General features: G+C 41.7%; 1 protein-coding gene across 3 annotated transcripts in view; it reads right to left on the bottom strand.

Annotated features, from left to right (window-relative positions):
* FNDC3B (fibronectin type III domain containing 3B) overlaps nt 1-19654 on the bottom strand; it is a 187141-nt gene that overhangs the window by 20500 nt on the left and 146987 nt on the right. For all 3 annotated transcript variants that reach the window (XM_083868442.1, XM_083868443.1, XM_083868444.1), the window contains exons 18-23: nt 19087-19192; nt 17936-18108; nt 15797-15910; nt 13444-13593; nt 9447-9727; nt 2673-2885 (exon numbers count right to left, since the gene is read on the bottom strand). In XM_083868442.1, coding sequence (XP_083724568.1) covers nt 2673-2885; nt 9447-9727; nt 13444-13593; nt 15797-15910; nt 17936-18108; nt 19087-19192 — 1037 coding nt within the window. The remainder of the gene's footprint in view (nt 1-2672; nt 2886-9446; nt 9728-13443; nt 13594-15796; nt 15911-17935; nt 18109-19086; nt 19193-19654) is intronic.

Below are 19654 nucleotides of genomic sequence, written 5' to 3'. Positions count from 1 at the left end.
GCACTGACTGACTGTCATTACATAAAACCAGAGCTGAGTCTTTACCAAAAGGCCATTATAGCTATTGGGTCAGGATGGGATTTACTGATTATTTCCTTTTCCGAAAAGAACTCACCCATCTTTATATTTCTGCCTGCGAAAATGCTTCAACAACATTTTAAAGGTAATTTCTACTTTAAACCAAAGAAGCGACAATTGTAATACTGAATTGAGGGGTTTCAGTATAAAGGTGTTCTCAGTAATTTCAGATGTCTCAGGGAATACAATAACAATGTTCTCTGAAAGACCAGGGATAGGACAGAGGTCACTTTTCAGTTATCCATGTTTTAAACCACAACCTCTTTCCCTGAATCATTTATTATCTCTTCACCCAACAGAGGGGACACCATGGCACCTTCCTACAACTCTTTCAAACAAAATACTCCAAGACATCCTTCTAGATAATTTATTCTCTGTCTTTTTTCACCAGAGATTGGCTTCCTAGAGGGGTGGTCAGTCCCAGGCCTGTCAGTGATTCAGAGGCATTTGGACAATGCCCTTAACAACACTAACTTGGCCAGCACTGAACTGGTCAGGCACTCACCCTGCATGACTGCAGGTCCCTCCCAGCTAAAATACTCTACGTAATTGCTCCTTCACACGTGCACAGTTTACTGTGCAACTGAAGTGATGCTCCAAGAGCTGTATTCCAGTATTTTCCACAAGCACACACAGTGGTGAGCAACTCCTCAGTCCCAAGAAGGTTTATTCAATGGGAATGATCTCAAAGAGGATTCCTATCCCTGTTAACCACCTGCTGCTCCTGCGTGAGCTGTCCCTTCCTGCTCATCAGGGAGCTTTTGCTGCATATACAGAGCTGTGCCTTGCAGGGGCATCTCTCACTGTGATCAATGCACACAATGGAAAGCAAAAAGACACTGCCAGACAGGGAACAAATAAACAGATCTTACTGCCACGACCTGCCAGCTCCAGCTGCTCTCAAACACAACAATGCATCCATCCCACTTCAGCCCCAGCTCTGGTTCATTTCAGGAATTATCTGGGCTAATTGCTCCAAACCCAACCACCAAAGGGAGGCATTTCATGGGATGGCTCAGTTCAAGCAGGAGGAAGCAGCACAATGAAAGGAGCAGTTTCTTTGCATCTCCGGGAGCTCCTGTGGACTCTAAGTCAAACTCACAGCTAAGAAGCTCCAGCAGAGTATCAAGTTCAAATGGCTCCCAATTAAAAGCTGCTAAAAGACCATTTGCAGTGGAAAAAGCTTGTGCAAAGGATCATGCTAGAGCTCTGTGCCAAAGCAAAGGAGAAAAAACCCTTCCTTGGCTGCTGCGAGGCAGCATTTTATTCTCACAAGGAAACTTAATATTTCCCCCAATATAAAGACAGGGTAAAAACAATTTACAGTTCCTCCCCATCCTACCTGCAGTGCTACATGAAAGCAAAGCAAAGCAGCCTGCTGGATGTGTCTTTAGAGCTGACTGAATCCCAGGGTGCTGCAGGTGATGGGCTCCTGCCAAGCATCACTGCACTCTGAGGGAACTGTTTTTACCAGTCAGACTTTCAAATGGGGATTTAAATTCATTGGACACCTCTCAGGATTAATACAGGGGAACGTGTACCCTCTCTGCATCAGTACAGTTGAGATGCTGGGAGGCATTAAGGCATTATTCATGGTGGGTTTATTACTTAAAATTAGAGCTTTTGGGCCAGATCTTTATCTGGCATAAACTCAGCATAGCTCTATTTAAATTAAAGGAATTGTGCTAATTTACAGCAAATTATGATCTGTGCTGAAGGTCTCTAAGGATTATATACTAGATAAGTCACTTATTTTAGCTAATTGAAGTAGTTGAGAGTGTTTCTTAGTAAATTATGAACCATCTATGATATTTATTCATTGAAGAGCTCAGACTGTTAGGCACTACTTGCATATTGTCTTTCTTTCCTTCCCTTTTTTAATTGAATGTATCTCATCAAAACTTTGGAGCTACATCAGCAAATCTTCCCATACAAAGTTCATATGGGAAGATAGTTTTTGCTTAGCACTGACTGTTTAATTTAAACACAGATTTTTTTGTTTCTTGAACACCTTACTTTGAAGTTATTGTGGAGCTGCCAAGCTGATGCCAAGCTCATATTTTCCAATGCTGTAAAAAATTACAGCTATAAAATCAAGATCACCATGTTGCCCAAAAAACATTGTTCTGCTCAGTTTTACCTTACCTAGACCTCTGATTTGTAAGCCTTGGCTTTATCAATACACACGGCAAGCTGGGTGCAGTATCTTTGTTTCCTATATTCCAAAAGGTAAAAGGAACTGTGGCCATGAAACTTGATTTTAAATTTACTGGCAGAGAGGAGAGAGTTTTGCTGAAATTTCACCAGTACAGGATTGATTTCTGTTAGACCTGGCAGTGGTTGGTTTATGGTTGGACTCAGTGATTTACAGGTTTTTCCCAACCTTAATGATTCCATGACTCTGTATCACTTACAGCTTTGCTGCATAACTTTCTCAGACTACAGGCACAGAATGCCTCTTAAAACAGTATTTTGTACATATTGATAGGCACAAAGCAGTCAGGAAAATAGAATTTTTCTTTTGCTTACAACTGCATTATGATGAACCAGAATTCTTTTTCATTAGCACAAGGAAAAAAACTCATCTCTCTTACCTTTTATTTCTGTCCTCTATCTGCAAGATATAGACCATGTCATCAGCAGAGTGAAGCTTGGAGCTGCTGTCTCCCCATTTCAGCTTCAGGCTCTGAGGCCCGGCTGCAGCACACTCCAGCCGTGGAGGTAAGGGTGGTAATGGCCTGGTTTTTGCTTTAATAAAGTGGCTAAAAGGTCCAGCTCCAATTTCATTGACAGCCTGGATCCTGATCCTAAAATGAACAGCAAAAAGATGAAATGTTAAATGAAGCGTTTTCACAAGGTTCTTGATATAAACACATCCCAAGGGACAAGAGAGCCTTTGGGGCTGACTGCTCCATCCCTGCCACAGTGCCCCAGCCCAGCTCCCAGGGCTTTTTGTGGTAAAACTATTAACACAACAAGGATCATCCTGCTGAGACTGTAAGAGCTGCAGTGAAGGTGTCAGGAATGCAGCAAGGCAGAGAGGAAGGTTTGGGTCTCAGGACCCAGTGACAGCCCCTCCAGCCACAGGGACAAGGGACATCAGCACAGGACAAACACAGTCTGGGAAATGTAAAGTGCCCAACCATCAGTAAATAAAAAAAGAACAAGTGTGTTCTGGTTGTCTAAAAGAGATCATGGACTAATTGAGGTGAAATCATGCAGGGACAGCACTGCCATGAAATCCATTCCCATGCTGACAAACACCCTGAAGACCCAGAGCAGGGTTCTCTCAGTGTCTCACAAAGTGCACTATTTAAGCACAGGAAATTCTGCTGAGAGGAACTAACAGAGAAGGTTAAATCCACAAACCTCCTACACTCTGCCACAAACTGCAGAAATGTTAACTGCTAGTGAACTACTCATTAGATCAAATAAATGCTGGACCCAAGTCACTCTCACAAGATGCACAAAAGCCATTTGAGGCCAGCAAGAAGAAAAGCAGACCACCTGCCTGGTCACAGCAGCTTGAATTTAGCAGTGTTCTTAGGATCGAGCCAGTCTTCTAAATTCTATTTCTTTCTTAAGATAATGACTCCTGCTTTCTACTTTGTTAATTTTCTCTTACCTCTCTGCACCTTAGTTTAACACTGAGGTGAGTGAGGAGTAGCAGAGTCTCTGACTATGGTAACATCAACAGCACCATACAAAAGTGGGAAATTTGCATTTCCAAATAGTTTTGAGGGCTGTGTAAATAGAAATATTGGTACAGATGAGCCTGAAAGGTTTCAAAAGTTTGTTAAATCAAAGAATAAATATGTAAAATCAGGATGGAGAAAACTAATTAAGTTTATGATAGTTCAGCCTAGTTTAGCTGGAGAGATGCCATTTACTTTGGAAATCCTGTGCACAGCAGCCTTGTATTTTCTCAGTTCTTTATAAGAACTGGATTTGCTTGGCAAAGCTACTTATTTTGACTGAAGAACATAAAATGATGCAAGTTCACACAAACAACATATGAAAAGTTTCTTTGCCTTGAAGAGCAGATTTTCAGCTCTACCATCAGGAAAAGAATGTGTTAAAGGGATAGGGAAAAAAGCTCTCCAGAGAGTATTCCCTATTGGAAAAAAACCCCAGAACTGTATTTTCTGCTTTTCAAAAACATAAAGGCTACATTGTTAATAAACATATTGCAAAATAATGAAGTTTGATCACTGATTAGTCAGCTAAAGCCACTGCACACTGAGAATGCAGTGTGTACACAGTCACATGCAAATGTGTGCTTAAAACTTTGCTTATTGACCCAGCCGTTAAAAGGGGCAATTTATTGCTGGGTGTGGGGTTGCATTTTCCCTTTAACCTTCCTTGTGGCTTCAGGAAATGCATCCTGACCACCTTATAACACTCCTCTTCCTCCCTAAGGGTGGATGGCACAAAGATCTAGTGGGAGCCTCCTCTTCAACTGCTGCTTGCCAGCCTTTCAGATAGAAAGAGCAAAAGGCTTTTCTAGGATCTGAAGAAATGTAATGAATATAAGCATTCATCTTACTCCATATTATGTTACTGGTTTGCTTTAGATTGAAGAATCATTACACCAATATTTAATGGTATTTCCAATAAAAAAGCAAAGCCTGCCTGGATTTTAGCAAGCTATACATTAGCATGTGCACATACACAGTAACAGCTATATTACAAAATACTACTATTGCTTTAGTAGATTACAGCAGCATGCTCTAGAGTACATCTCCTTTTGTTTTGTTTGGTATTATTTAAAGTCCCAGTAACAACAAAGCCTCTCCTCTCCTGGAGCACTGTAACTTCAGCAGGTTTCCAACTGGCAGCTACCACACCTGAAAACAAGGAGTGAAATTAAACTCTCTCCAACATCACACTTTTTAGATATATAACATGCACAGAAACCTGTGCTTCCTTGTCTTGCTTTTGCCAGGTATTTGCACAAGGTAAAAATGTGTCTCTTCACTCATTTTTTCTCTTGCTCTCCTCTGTTGCAGCACAGAGTTCTTGCTCCCCCCTTCTGACACACACAAATATGTGCATACACACACACTCCCCTTCTGACTCTGGAGCCCAGTAAGACTGATGGAAACTCTTGAGCCTCAAAATAGAGACAGGCATCTTTACAAATGAACGATGGCACTGGGAAAGCAGGAATTGATTTATCCGACTCCAACACGGCTGATGTGGCCACTCTTTTGTGCTGATTGCACCACCATAAAGCTCTGTAAATTGCCACTATCATTCCCAGGGCCTGAGCTTCATCAGACACACAAAAACAACTAATTCTGCATTTCCTGTGCACGTGGCAGTGCAACCCAAACCCAGGTGTCACCTCCCTCTGAACACCAGCAGTGCCTGCTCAGTGGGTACCAGGCCTTGGGAAGCCCAAAGGGAAGGGGAGAAGGAAGAAGGGAAACAGAAAAGGGAGAAAGGACCATGTGGAGAAGGAGGGTGACAGGAGAGCACCTTGTACTGCACTATCTCTGCTCCAGCTCAGGCGCTGTTTAGTGTCCCTGCCCCAGCCTGTGACATTGAGCTTTTCCAGCTGGGTGGCACAGCCAGGGTGGGCAAGAAAACATCCACAATTAAGTGGAAACCAATTACTGTTTACAGAACTGGTGCTGGGAAAAATCAGCTCTTTATTTTCATGCAGAAGTATAGTACAGACAAGTAGAAATACTTGCAGTAAAAGCACTTCCTGAATTCCTTTCAACTTTTCCACTAATGGTTTCTAAGTGAAAATGCCCCAAACATCCTCTTGGAAAGAAAGATGGTTTAACAATCTGACAATCACAATTTTACAACAAGTTTTTTGAAACTGTAAAGACTCAATTTAAGAATAGTGCCTAATTCTGCAGACCCTGGACCAATAATATTTGTATTCATTCTCACATTTTCCCACTTCAATTTTTAAACATTTAGAAAGAAAAAGCATAAATCAGACTAGGCAAATTTAGAAACCACAAAATGATCTTTAACAGACCATTCTCTCTTAAAAGATTCTTGACCCAGGGAAATAAACACAGTAAACAGGATGCTATTTTCAGATTGGTCACAAAATCCTTTGTATAGTATTCCAACAGACTGGAAAATCAACTTTTGAATTAATTTTAGAGTCTGACATGAGAAGACTTTGATTCCCTCGTTCCCATAAGAGGAATGCCACCAGTTGCAATCCATGTGCTTGTGGAAACCTGTGGGAGTTAAAATGCCATGGACTTCCAAAGGGGAGGGGAAGCAGCATCCTCCACCATCAGCAGCAGCCTGGACATGATGAACAGCAAACACACGCTGCCCCACAAATCCCCACTCAAGACTCCTGGAAGAAGACTTAAAATATATTTCAGAGTGTAAAACTGTTTTATAGCCTGCTTAAATGTTGCTAATTTGAGCATCCATATGAATTTTTCTCTCCATCTTGGATGATCTTTTACTTGATTTAAAAATGTAAAATATTTATAGAATTTTTATTCCTAAACCAAATTAAGTGTTGCTATTAAAATTTCATAATGCTACTATATATATTTCTGTACACTGTGTAACTTCAGAGGAAGAGAAGCATTCTCAAAAAATCGAAGTTTTTTTGCAGTGAATTATCTCAACAGCAGAACACAATTATCTATGGAATGTGTTAAGTGAAGCTTGGGAACAGAGAGTAATAGAAAATTGGTGTTTCTCTGACTGTTGAATACTTATTTATTGTAGAATATTTATTAACTCACTCCCAGTTACATCAGTTCACAGAAAACCAGGCCAAGTATACTACCCTATAATCTGAGTTTCCAGAGCTTCATGGCTATGTCAATAAAGCAGAGACTGCAGAACTCAGACATAACTCCTGCAGCTGCTCACCAGCCAGGATGTTTACACAGTGCTTGGGGAGGCATCTGCTTTCTGCAGCAGCAGAGCTGGGCTGTGCCTGAGCTGCAATCCTCTTGGCTCAGCCCTACCATGGCCACTTATAGGGTGACAGAGGCATCCTCCAGTTTGCATTTTGGGATGTAAATCCTTCTCATGGTTGGTTGGCTTTGCTGCTAAGACACAGAGCATCCAACTTGTCAGCTTGGAGCCCATCTCTGCAGAGAGCCTGGAGTTTGTGTGTGTTCTTGGGCTGATCCTGTTATGGCCATTCCCACAGAGAAGCTGGAAGCAAAGCAATGCCAGACCCAAGCCAGCAGCTCCAGCAGGGTGGACCCACATGGACAGGCTTTCACAATCACCCCCTATCCAAAACCATTTCAATTTCCAACTTTGGACTCACTGGATTCACAATAACCAAGATTTGCTTTCAATTCTGGTTTCCAACAACCAAAAACATAGACAGTGGAATTCCAACTCAACTGAAACACATAAACCTTTTGCTGATTTACTTCAAATTCTGCTGAAACTTTGGCAAGGGAGTTCAGAGCTTCAAACCCAGTAGTACTTGGCTTGTTTAGTCTAGGAAAAATATGTTCACTGTTTTTAAACACAGCAGGGAATAAACACTTGAGAGGGAGAAGAGTAAGTTGTGTTAAACAAAACTGACAGGAAAAGAAGACTCATCAGTGGAGAAATGTAGAGAATGAGATCAGTGATGTTTTCAAACATTCTTCTGATTCAGCCAGGGAGGGCAGAAAATGCACCAACATTTGGCACACAGCCTGATAATCCTGTTCCTCAAGGATTTGTTAATCAAGGCAGACATTCCCTGATCAAAGACAGGTGTCAAGATATGCTTGAAAAAGAAATATCAGTGAAAAAATTAACAATCAAAACACTTTGACAAATCTATTTCTGATTAGTAAAATAATACTTCAAACTATAGACGAGGTGCATTTGCAACCCAACTGCAGTCACTTGTCTTCCCTTACACAAATGAGATGTAAGATTTGGCGTTTCTTTCTCTGATTTTATTCAGCAAAAGAGCTTTCCTACATTATTACTTCTGATCAGCCATCCACTGGTCTGTGCTCTACAAGTGGGGCTGTTTTGGTAAGAATTTAGTCTTACAACAATATTTAGAACAGTTAATGCTCGTGGCTTTGGCTGTTTCATTTGGACCAGAGACAGGATGAATCCTTTACTAAAACTATGTGATTTAATATGGTGCTTTTTACAAAATAATTAAATAAGAATGCAAAAAAACCCGACATCATTCCAATCTCCATTTCCAAGCTTTGAAGAAAACATTTCCCTTAAAGAAGCTGTAGACAATCAAGAGCCAGCTAAGAAAGAGACTGAAGTAAGACTTTGGTGAAGAATTTAAATGGCACTTTCTCTCTTGAGTGAGTTGCTCAAAGTTCCCTTTTCAGCTTTTCTGGGTCTTGGTTGAACAAACATTTGAAGAAAAACCAAGGAATATGAGATTGCCCAAAGTTGATGCATTTCCACAGCTGGGTGACCAATCCACAGACAAACTCTTCAACTTTATATGAATGATCTGTGAGCAAGCAATGTGTGCTCCTCACTTTAAATAACTTCTGGTGCATGTATTTGTATCATAGCTACAACAAGTTCTCCTTTCTTGGGTACAGGATAAAATTCGAATTATTAACTTATTATTTACAAGACCTGTAGGATTGTGACCTTGAATACAAAGTAAAAAGAAAAGAAAAATGTTACAGCAAGTCTGTGACATATCTAATTTTACAACTCTGTGATCAAATTTCAGTCTTTATTAGAACAGTACTTAAAATAGAATTTCTTTTGTCACATACTCTGTTGTATTGCTGTTCATTGCCTGCATGGAACCATTTTTCTTTCTTAATTGGCAATTAGGGAGAAAACATATAAGCCTGAACATTAAACTAATAAAATTTTGGCAATGCCACTTAGCAATTTAGACTCTGAAGCAATATAAATTTGTTTTAAATTCAGATCATTTTTTCATTCATCTCCATATATCAGAGACAAAAAATAGCTGCAGCTGTACAAATGAAAGTTCATTGTGTGAAAATTGCTAACCCTGCTCAGGGATCAATAACTTAATAACTTAATCCCTTGGAACAGGACTTCTAAGTAGCTGAAAAAACATGAGATGTAACATTGTGACTTGAATTATTTTTTATTTTAAAAATTTATTTATAAGTTTATTATTACCAGTGAAACTTTACCTTAGCAAAGCAACTCAAAAAGGAGGAGAGGTCAGAGATAATGCAAGGAGAGCAGAAAAGAGGAAAAAAAGGCAGGAGAAAACAATATTTGAACACAAACCACCACAACCCATTCCATCAAGGAATGACTACAGATTCCTGTGCTCCTTGGCTGCTTGTTTGGGTTGTTGGTTTGCCTTTTAAGCCTCTCTCCATGCCCATAAGCATTTCCTGTGTGAAGCTGAGCTGTGTGATCCCTATGCCCCATCCCCAACTCACCGGTACGAGGTCTCGGGCAGCAAACCCTCAATGACGTGACTGGTCACGTTCCCCACGGGGATGCTGACATCTCCCAGGTCGATGTTGTAGGCTGTGATCTCAGCCCCGTTATTGCTGGGCTCTTCCCAGCTCAGTACAAGGCACACAGAGGGTGAGGGCTGGCAGGCACCCACGTGCTCATCCTCCAGCACGCACAGGGTGGAGACGGCATCAGGCACGGACGCGGGGATTCTGCAGGTCACCAGCTCACTGTAGGGCCCAGCTCCAGCCTGGTTAATGGCCTAGGGGTGAAAATAAAAAAATGTTTACCAATGTTCTCCCCTTCAGATGTGTATCAAATTCATAATGATGAACTGGAAGTGGAGCCTGGAAGAGCTGCATGAATTCTTCAGGGGATGTGCACTGCTGGCTGTCTCTCTAAAGCGTGACTCACAGCCCTGCTATCCTAGGGAATTAGTATCTTCTTTTGTCACTCAGGAATGTCTCAAAAAAACTGGAGATTATTTCTCTTTTACCTGATAGATATTTAATAACTTTTTTATCAGTGGCAAGCTTTGGTTAGTAAGGGAAAATCTCACAGTGACAGGTGACATCAACAAACCGGCCACCCAAAATTACTGAGCCACCCAGTACCAAGTCCTCAGTATACTACAGGGCCCAACAGATGCTTTATGCAAGCAAAATATCCCTAGAGATAAGGGATATTTGGCTTGTTAAAATTTCCTAATTTGGAAAATGGACCATTAATTTCATGTCAAAAAGCTTCTGATATAAGAATATAGGACCTCAGCATGGCGTTAAGCTTATGACTCAACATCTCCCCAGAATCACAGAATTATTGAAGTTGGAAAAGTCATAATTCACTATCAAACCACAACCCAACCACACAGCTCAGTATCTCCCACAAGAGAGGAGAGCAATAATTTATAAAGCTTCTCATCCTAAGTCACAGATCCTGAATCCCAGTGGAAACCAAGTTTCAAAATCTGGCCCCTTTTCTCCTCATTAATTAGAGGCTGTTGTCTTTGCAAACCCAAACATTGCACAGTTGTACAGGCCTGGGGTTTTATCAGCTGATGCTCAGCCAGTGGCAAAAGCTGTACCCATTGCACTGGAATTGCCTAGGGAATGACTGATGTTACCTCCTCAGGATTATTATAAACTCAATCACAGAACCACGCAGGCTGGAAGGGACTGTGGGACTCATCTTGTCCAACTTGCTCCTCCAGCCAGAGTCAGACAATGCAGACCAGGTTGCTCAGGCTTTTTTTCCAGTTGGATCTTGAAAAAATCCATGTATGTCCATTGCACACCTCCTCTGGACCACTGTTAGATCTTTAATTGCCTGCACAGTGATATTTTTTCCCTTTATATCTCATCTGAACATCCCTATTTCAGCCTGGAGCAACACTGGATGAAGCATTCCAGGTTGTCAGGAATGTAATGGGCAATACCCACCTTCCCTGGATGTGCTGTCTGGGCTCCTCCTGACACAGCCCAGCATCCTGCCTGCAGACAAGGTACAGGGAGAGCTAACAGAACATAGTACAGGAGAAACTACAGGAGTCCAGAAGGCACAGACCTCCAGAAACAGCTTTGAAGCTGCCCAGCACCCCCCACATTTCCTTTACATTTGGAAAAGGTAGCCCAGAGGCTCCCAGTAGGTTACAATTAATTAAAAAAATCCAGGCTTACAATGTTGCCAGCAGGACTCCGATGGCAATGACAGGACACATCAAACAATTGTTTGATTTCTAATCTATGCTTAACTGCAGTGCATAACTTATTTCTGCTCTGCATAATACAAACACAAAGCCATGTTCTGTTTTTCCAGGAGACGTTTTGTTCAATTGAAGAAAGAGATAATAAAGTTACATTTGTCAGCCTTTAAAAAGCCCTTCAAAACAAATCCTGCTCCAGGGAAATCTTCTATTTAGTGGAGAGCTCCTGGAGCTGTTAGAAGGGAGCCCTGGTTTGTGCTCTGCCAATGATGATTTGTCTTGCCTCTAAACCAGCGTTTGGCCATTTGTATCTTGCTCCAAGCAATTTATTGTCAGTGGTGTTTTTTAACTGCTTTATTGGACAATCTCATCACCATAACTGATGGGGTTTTGCTGCCTAGCTGCTTTCCCCTGCCACCCCCAAATGACACAATATTTCCCTTTGCAGAAGCCACTATTGTTTTCAGGAATATTCATTACAGGAAAAAAAAAAAAAAAAAAGGTAAAGCAATGGTAAAGGCAATTGTCTGCTCTGCAGTTAGATATGCCTGATTCCTCAATTCTCTTTTTTATTGAGTTACATTAGATTGAGATAGCAATACTGTGTGTTTATTAGAAGGCTGAATAAATGTGGTTGGGGGATCTTTATTTTTAAAAAGGTAATTTTTCTGTTAAAGTTGGTAACAGAGAAAATAAACTAAAATTTCAGACACTATTTAACTTCCTTCCTTTGTCTGTTACATCTACTTTGTGGGGAGATTTTTGTGTGTTTGAAGATTACATGTACCTTGTAAGAAAATTCTTCTCCACATAATAAAGAGGATCAGATCCAGAGGATGAAGCTCTCTATAAAGTAATACCTGAGTCACTGATGGACTTCAATAAAATATCGTCTTGCTGTTGTGCCTTTCCTGTAACTTCTGCCTATGGATTAAATTATACTGGCTGCATCAAAAACTGAGTGGATTTATGCAACATTTTTGTGGCAGGTAGTTTGAAATAAGCACCCACTGGAAATCAAAGATGCCATACAGCTGGCTGTTTCCATTTTTAACACCAAATTTTCCCTGGGCTCCCCACAGCAGTGGTCTCAGAGTCTCCTCCCTGCCCAGCAGATGCTGAATGCTCTCCCTCTTGCAGAAAACAAGAGGCACTTTCTGGCTCACACCTCCCAGCCACTCACACATTCCCTCCTTCTCCTTCCCCCACAGTGCCAGAGCAAGGTACAGACCAGCTCTGGCCAAGACACAAAATACATTTGAGAGCACTTGGAGCTGTGGGGCCTGAGCTCTTGGGCTGCTGGCCAGCTCCTCCAAACCTTCTTCCCCCCAAAAAATGAAAAAAAGTTCAATATCCTGTTTAAAGAAAAACTATAAGAAGGAAACACTCGACAGAAGCTTGTTGTCCTTGATCAAAGAAATTACCCTGGGTGGTCCACATGTTACCAGCTGGGTGGGTATTTGGGTTGGATTAGTGGTGGTGTTCTGTCTTCACATACAAATACATCTTGTGGAAGAAGAGTATCTTAGGTAAAATATTTTTACTTCACTCCCAGTTGCTTTACCTTCCATTTATTTATCAGTAGATATAAAGGATGCAAAGTTCTGGGTTTTTTACTTCCATACAGATATACAAAATGTATTTTAACTGCTGCTTTTTACTGAAAATAATAAGGGATAAAGAGATCAAAGCGAAAGAAATCATGTAGAGACTCTATATGTAAAAAATACATGTAAAAAAGAAAAAAATATATGTAAAAAAGAAATCATTTAGAGACTCAATCTCACAAATCTGAGAGACAAAATGGCGAAGATGGGAACTCACTTTCTGGCAGGTACCATCCCCTGTACACGCAGGAATTTACTCAGCTGCTTTGCCTTACTTGATAAATTAAGCAGATGCTGGAATTCATTATTTAAGCCAGGGAAAACTTCAATGTCCAGTCAGGAGGTAGATACTATTATACCTAGAGATTTACCTCTCCTTACCACAAAGAAAATGATTTTTTTCTTTCTTTTAAATTTTCTAAACCATTACCACTTTGCTTTGGTGTCAGAGGGCAAGGCAGCTGTTACAAGTGTTAGTCACTGAAAGTGATAAAACACAAGAGCAATTTTTAAGCAGCACATCAGTCTGTATTGCTGAAAATAAATGTGCATTCCTCCTGCCTTACAGAGCACAGAACTTCAGAGAGGACTAATGATAAAAAATAAGAACAGCAGTGGAAGGGAACTCTGTCTGGATCTCAGAGGACAATGCACACAGCCCTGCCATACCTGTAGCCTGCAGCAGTAATGCGCTGCTGCCGACAAGTCGCCGATTTCAAAGCAGGTTTCTGTGCCACTATATGCAAGCTGTAGAGATTCCTCCTCTTCTCCCCACTCTAATCTGTATTCAGAGATGTCAGTACCAGAACATTCAGGACTCTGAAACACAAATATTTACGTGGTTCAATTCAGAAATGAGCACTTCGGGTCGCTGTGTTTCACTGGGGAAGGAATAAAGCACATGGAAAAGAAGCCCCAATAACCACCCTTATTTTTAAATTAATACACCATTACTGCTGCAAATGGAAATGTACTGAGTTAATGTTCCCTAAGAGGTTACTGAAACAGGACAATTCTGCACAAAAATTACCTGATTGAAATTCAGAGAAATGAGTGAGTGTACGCAGCTACTTTGCTTTCCATCAGGACACTCAGGAATAAATTGTCTCTCCACTGGCTTGGCAGAAGCTCAACCATGGAGAACATAAAAAAAGCATCAATCTAGTGCAGCCCAAATGAGAGATCAAAACACAGCTCTGGAAGCCCTGGCCTTGGAGCCTGAAGCAGTCACTCATGTGCTGAGAAAAGAACCACCTCAGCAAGGGAGGAGCTGGCCTGAGGTTCTCCATGGAGTCACTCATCAGTCCCAGAATGGGACCTGGAGTGTGGATCCTGGCACATCCATAGTGAGATTCCCATGAGATCGCAGAATCATCAAATGGTTTGGGGTGAAAGGGACCTTCAAGATCACCTCATTCCACCCCCTGCCATGGTGCCAGACCAGGTTGCTCCAAGCCCCATCCAACCTGGCCTTGAACATTTCCATGGATGGGGCAGCCACAGCTTCTCTGGACAAACTGTTTTAGGGTCTCACCACCTTCACAAGACAGATCATCTTCACAACATCTAACCTAAATTTGTCCCCTGTACATATCCCCAGCAACCCCTTTATTTAGGGGAACACAAATTCAGTGCCTGAATGTGCTGGAGACAAAACAGCAGAGTTCCCAAACCAAAATATTTAGTGTTCTTAACAGAAATACCTAGAGCTGTACTGTGTGGCCTGAAGCAGCTCAGGGAAGCACTGCTCTGCCTGCACATGTGTGGCCCATGAGGACTTTGTGATTTTGACAGGCAAGATGTAATTTCCAGTGCAAGGATCCAGAGCTTTGCTGCACATCACAGCAACCACCCTGCACAGGCACAGGGCTCTGCCTCAGAGCTTCCAGCTGTTTGAGTAGGAACATTCAGAGCTCCTAAATCAGATTTCCGAACAATGTGTAAAAAAAAAAAAGGCATCATAATAGGCATCACAGTGTGCTCTCTGTGCTTCACTGTTTTTCCTTCTTATTCGTATCAGCCAAAAGGTGACACTCTAAGAAAACACAACCATTGCAAACCACAGCTTCATTTTTAGCTAGAATAAACAAATATATCCTTCAAATAAGTAGAGAACCTACCAGCTTCATGGCTGGGGAGAGCAAATCCCTGACCATTAAAAGATAACATTTGAAAGCTCAATGCAATTTGTAGTTGCAAAAAATATTAATAGCTCAAAATTGCATCAAATACACCTGTTTGTTATAAAATTAAACGCAGATTATGTTTGTATCTAGATATGTTGTTAGCACAATTTATTGGAGCACCTTGTGAATGTCAGTGACTTCTTTCTGAAAAGGAGCATTGTTTTGGGGAGGAGCCCAAGAGAAGCAGGAATGGAATGGCTGCTGGATTTTCACTGAAAGTCTGTGGCAGAACTACAGCCCCACTGAACCTCCAACATCACAATATTATTTATGGTAACATCCTTTCTTTTCTGCCTTAATTACACAACATTTTTTCTTTAATGGCACCAATCATCCCCAAAGCACTTCAGCTAACATTTATCTTGAGCCCAATGCTGAAGATGCTGGAGAACAGAGGTGGAATGCACACAAACTAAAAGAAAAGTAAATATTTGGGGAAGAGGCAAACAATTTTTGAGGGGGAAAAGGCCCTATATTGTAAGCATTTATGGAGAATTCATTTAATATCAGAGACTCCAGTTTCAGCCAAAATCAAATATTTGTTTCTGTAATTCCAACTGAGAACATGCTGATGTTCTAAAAGCTTGCAGAGAGCACTTCTATCATCTGATGCCTGAGGCCTGGTCTAGAAGATTTGTGACCAACTTTGTGTAATTCTTCAGACAAATGTAGAGGAGATGACTTTCTCCAACAGAATAGTTTCTACATAAGGTTTCCTTGTATAAAAAAGATATCTCCAGATCAGTAAACTGCTCAAGCTTATTTTTGAGTTCTGTGCTGAGTGTACTGCTTTGGGTAAGCGAGGCAGAATCAAGCAAGCAGGACACTTGACTTACCTCCCAGCTGACCAGGACTCGTGTGTCAGACAGGAAGGACAGGGAAGGGGCTCTGCACTGGCCTGGTGGTCCTGCTGCTGTGGTCACCTCTGTCGCCTCTGAATATGGCCCGTACTAGAGGGGAACAAGGCAGCATTATTATTATTATTACTATTACTATTATTATTATACAGGCGTACACCCATCTCAAAGCCCCCAAGGGCTTCCCAAGAACAGCACATGACCTTTCTCAGCACATTAAACTTCCTCAAAGACAGACTGGGCTTCCACCACCTGGCACCAAAACAGAGCTCAGGATGAGACCACACAAATGACTCAGAGCTGAAGTGTGAGGTGAGCTCAGTAACAAGTAGAGTGTGTGTACATCCTTTTGTGCATCCTCCTGTGTGGCAGCAAGGGCTGATGAAAGCAGAAACCACCTCCAATTTGCCCAAAAGTGAGAATGAGCACACAGTAACTGAGGAACAGTTTGTGTCCCTCTGCCTTACCTTAGCACACTGTGTTCATGTATCATAACGGGGCTTCTCGTGGATACAAAGAGGAGCACAGAAAAACAAAACACACATTGGACTCCATTTCCAGCTTCTTTTACACAAAACACCTGCCCCAAGTTCCTTGTAAAAGGACAGGATGTGCTGGAGCCCCAGCCTGGCACAACGTGCAGGGACACGCTGTGGACGCTCCGCTCCACGGGCAGCTCAGCTCAGGCAACTTCTGAGCCCGTGGTAGGAGAATAATTTAAATGCAGATTAGCAAAAGAAAAAGCCAATTTTCAACAGTCTGGGAACTCAGCTTCAGCTAGCAGTGCGAGGACAGGAGATAGCACTGAAACAGCCTTTCTGAGGCCTCCTGAGTGGAAGAGTGAAGTTTGCTCAGTACATCCTCGAGTTAATTAGAAATCGTTCTCCAGAACAAAGCAGCTTCACTTGGAAGAAATTAGAGGAAAAACACTGATATTTACTTATTTTGTAATGCAGTGTTAGTGAGCACGACAAAAAAGAGCCATTACAAAAAGGCAAAACGACACAGAAATGAACCCCAGAAAATTTCTCAGCAGATATGTCAGTATCTGCTATTAAAGAAAGGCCAACACTGATTGCTTTGTCTTACAAAGTATACACATGTCAAAAAAAAGTCATTTATTGACTTTTGCGATTTTTGAGGAAGAATCTGGTAAAGGACATCCTCCCCTATTTTGCACCTGGTAGAAAAACCCAGCCAAACCAGAACCAGCCCCTCTCATTTAACAAAGAGTGAAACCAGACATGCTTTGCAATTGTCCTGCTAAAAAAAAAAAGGCAAGGCATCATATATTCAAAGCTACCACGCAGGCAGTAGCTTTCACTCCAGCAAGCAAACCTAGTCTTTCCATGTGCATTTAATTAATTTTTCACATAAACAAAACAGTGGGTATTTTAGATACAAAAAGTTTAACACTCCTGCAGATTTCTCTTATATCCAAGCTAAATTTTAACAGAATTTCTCCCTGTAAGAGAATAACTTTAAACTTTTGTGTTATGTTCGTCATCAAGATTTCCTGGGGAGAAACACATCAATGCATGTAGCTTAGTTGGGACTTTATATAACACCAGTGGAATGACACAAAGGCAAGCATAATCAACCCAAACCTCAATGAAAAAGATCTTTCTGCAGATCTCCATGCACATCAGACAGAATTTCTGATGTAATTGGGAAGACATTTCTTCCAAGGAAATCATTTAATAAAAAAAAAAATCTCATTGAATCTATAAAGTACACGTTTTAAATTAAAACAAAAAATAGGAATGTGAATTTCCTTCAAACATACCACCTGGGTGAAACTGCAGTTCTCATTTTTTACACACTTCAGATTTAAAACAAAAAGAAGGAAATGCAGCAGAATGAGGATGAAGAGAATCCTCCCTGCCAGCAGCTATGACTCTTAGCAGGGATTTTGCACACTTGGGAGCAGCTGATTCCGGCCAGTGAAATCGTATCAACACCCGAAATCTCCTTTTAAAAGAGACCCGGGTCTAAAACTGCAGCTCATCTTCCCAAGTTACTTTCAAGTATTTATCACTTGGTTTTTCTTTTGCCTGACCCTGCTGATGAGCAGCATTGAGAGCAGCCAGCCCAGAGGGGCCAGGACAGCACACGTACCCCGCCGTCGTTCAGCGCCCGCACGCGGAACCTGTACGTGGCCCCGGGGAGGAGGCTGCCCACGGTGCACTCCAGCTCAGGCCCGTGGTACACCTCAGAAACCACTTCTTCAGGGGCTGTCATCTCCACACTGTACTCAGAGACAGGGCAGCCGCTTTCTGACTGAGGGACATCTGAAAGAAATCAAGTAGTTTGTTGATAACTTTAGGGCGTGTGCCAGGAAGAGCTGTTTTTTACTTCATACACCACAGAAATGTATATTTCTGTTTCTGTGTATAAATACACACATAAAGATATCTCTCTATTTTTGTGGGCACCTTTGTTTTTGCCCATGAAAATGATGTATTTGATATACATCAAATACATACATATTTGACATGAGTACCTGCATGTTACGTTACAAGCCAGTACCACAGAATCAAACTGCCTGGGGATCAGAAAAACAGCAGCCAGCAAAATGTTTCCAAGGAAGCATTTGGGTGAATTTTTTATACTTGAGTTGAAATATATCTGACAGTTAGAAATTTTACTTATCCAGAATTTGGCTTAACAAATGATGCCACAAAAATACCTGTATGATGCAAGATTATCACTGTAAAGAAAACACTCTGTTGGAGACTGGCAAGTGGCAATTTAGTGCCATGATTGTCATCCAACATCTTTGCAAAGCAACAGGAGTCCAATAGATTATGTGTGATATACTGTGGATCAGGATTTAAATGCCACCCAAACCCCTCAATGTGTTCCAACTCAAGTTTTTGAAAGAAGTTATACATTGGAAATACCAAAATGCTTCTGCCAAGCCAATACTGCAAAGGAATGAAAAAAAGATTTTGAATCACGCTGTGTTTTTGAAATAAAAAGATAGATATTCTAATGAAGCTGCTGCTTAATAGCCCTGAGAGGGACAGGGCTAAAAAAAATAAAATGGGAGCAGAGTGTAAGAGCTAAAGGACAGCAGAGCTCAGAAATCCAACACTGAGCAACCACACCTGATGAGAAATTGCACTTCTGACTAGCTCAGACTCCACTGGACTTTGCTGTGCATTTCCCAGTGAACAGGACACAAGCAGGAGAAACAAAGGCTCAAGGTCAGCAGCTAAGGAGCAGAACCAAAGCTTTTGGAACAGCAGGATGCTGCACTGGCTTACCCCACTGCAGCTGAACCTCCCTGTGCCTCGGCTTGCCCAGGAGCCGGGGCGGGCGGCAGGGCCCCGGCGCCACGCTCAGCGTGCGGACAGGTAAACTCTCGGAGCACTGGGGGAGAACACAGCTCAGTTACCCCTTTGCATGAGCACAGCTCAGTCACCCCTGTGACATGATCACAACTCAGTCACCGCTGTGACATGATCACAACTCAGTTACCCCTCTGACATGATCACAACTCAGTCACCCCTCTGAAGGAGCACAGCCCAGTTTTACCCCTCTGACATGATCACAGCACAGTTACCCCTCTGACATGATCACAGCACAGTTATGACCCCTCTGGCACAACCACCACCTTCAAAGTGAGCCACAGGGAAAGAGCAGCACAAAAAAATTGTCTTCTACACCTACCATTTTATGGAAATTTATATAAACAGTAAAGGAGAGGAGATGCTATCAAGCATGTCAGTACAAACACAATTAATAGAGTTCCTTCATTAGCATTCTCAATACTGGGCTCTCTGTTTTAATCTTCCTTGGTTTTAAAATAATGTCAAGGCCTAAAGTACTCAA

The sequence above is a fragment of the Zosterops lateralis genome, assembly GCF_965231275.1.
Source record: "Zosterops lateralis genome assembly, chromosome: 10".
Taxonomy (NCBI): domain Eukaryota; kingdom Metazoa; phylum Chordata; class Aves; order Passeriformes; family Zosteropidae; genus Zosterops; species Zosterops lateralis.
The sequence above is the reverse complement of the archived record's forward strand: the minus strand, read 5'-3'. Positions and strand labels throughout refer to the sequence as shown.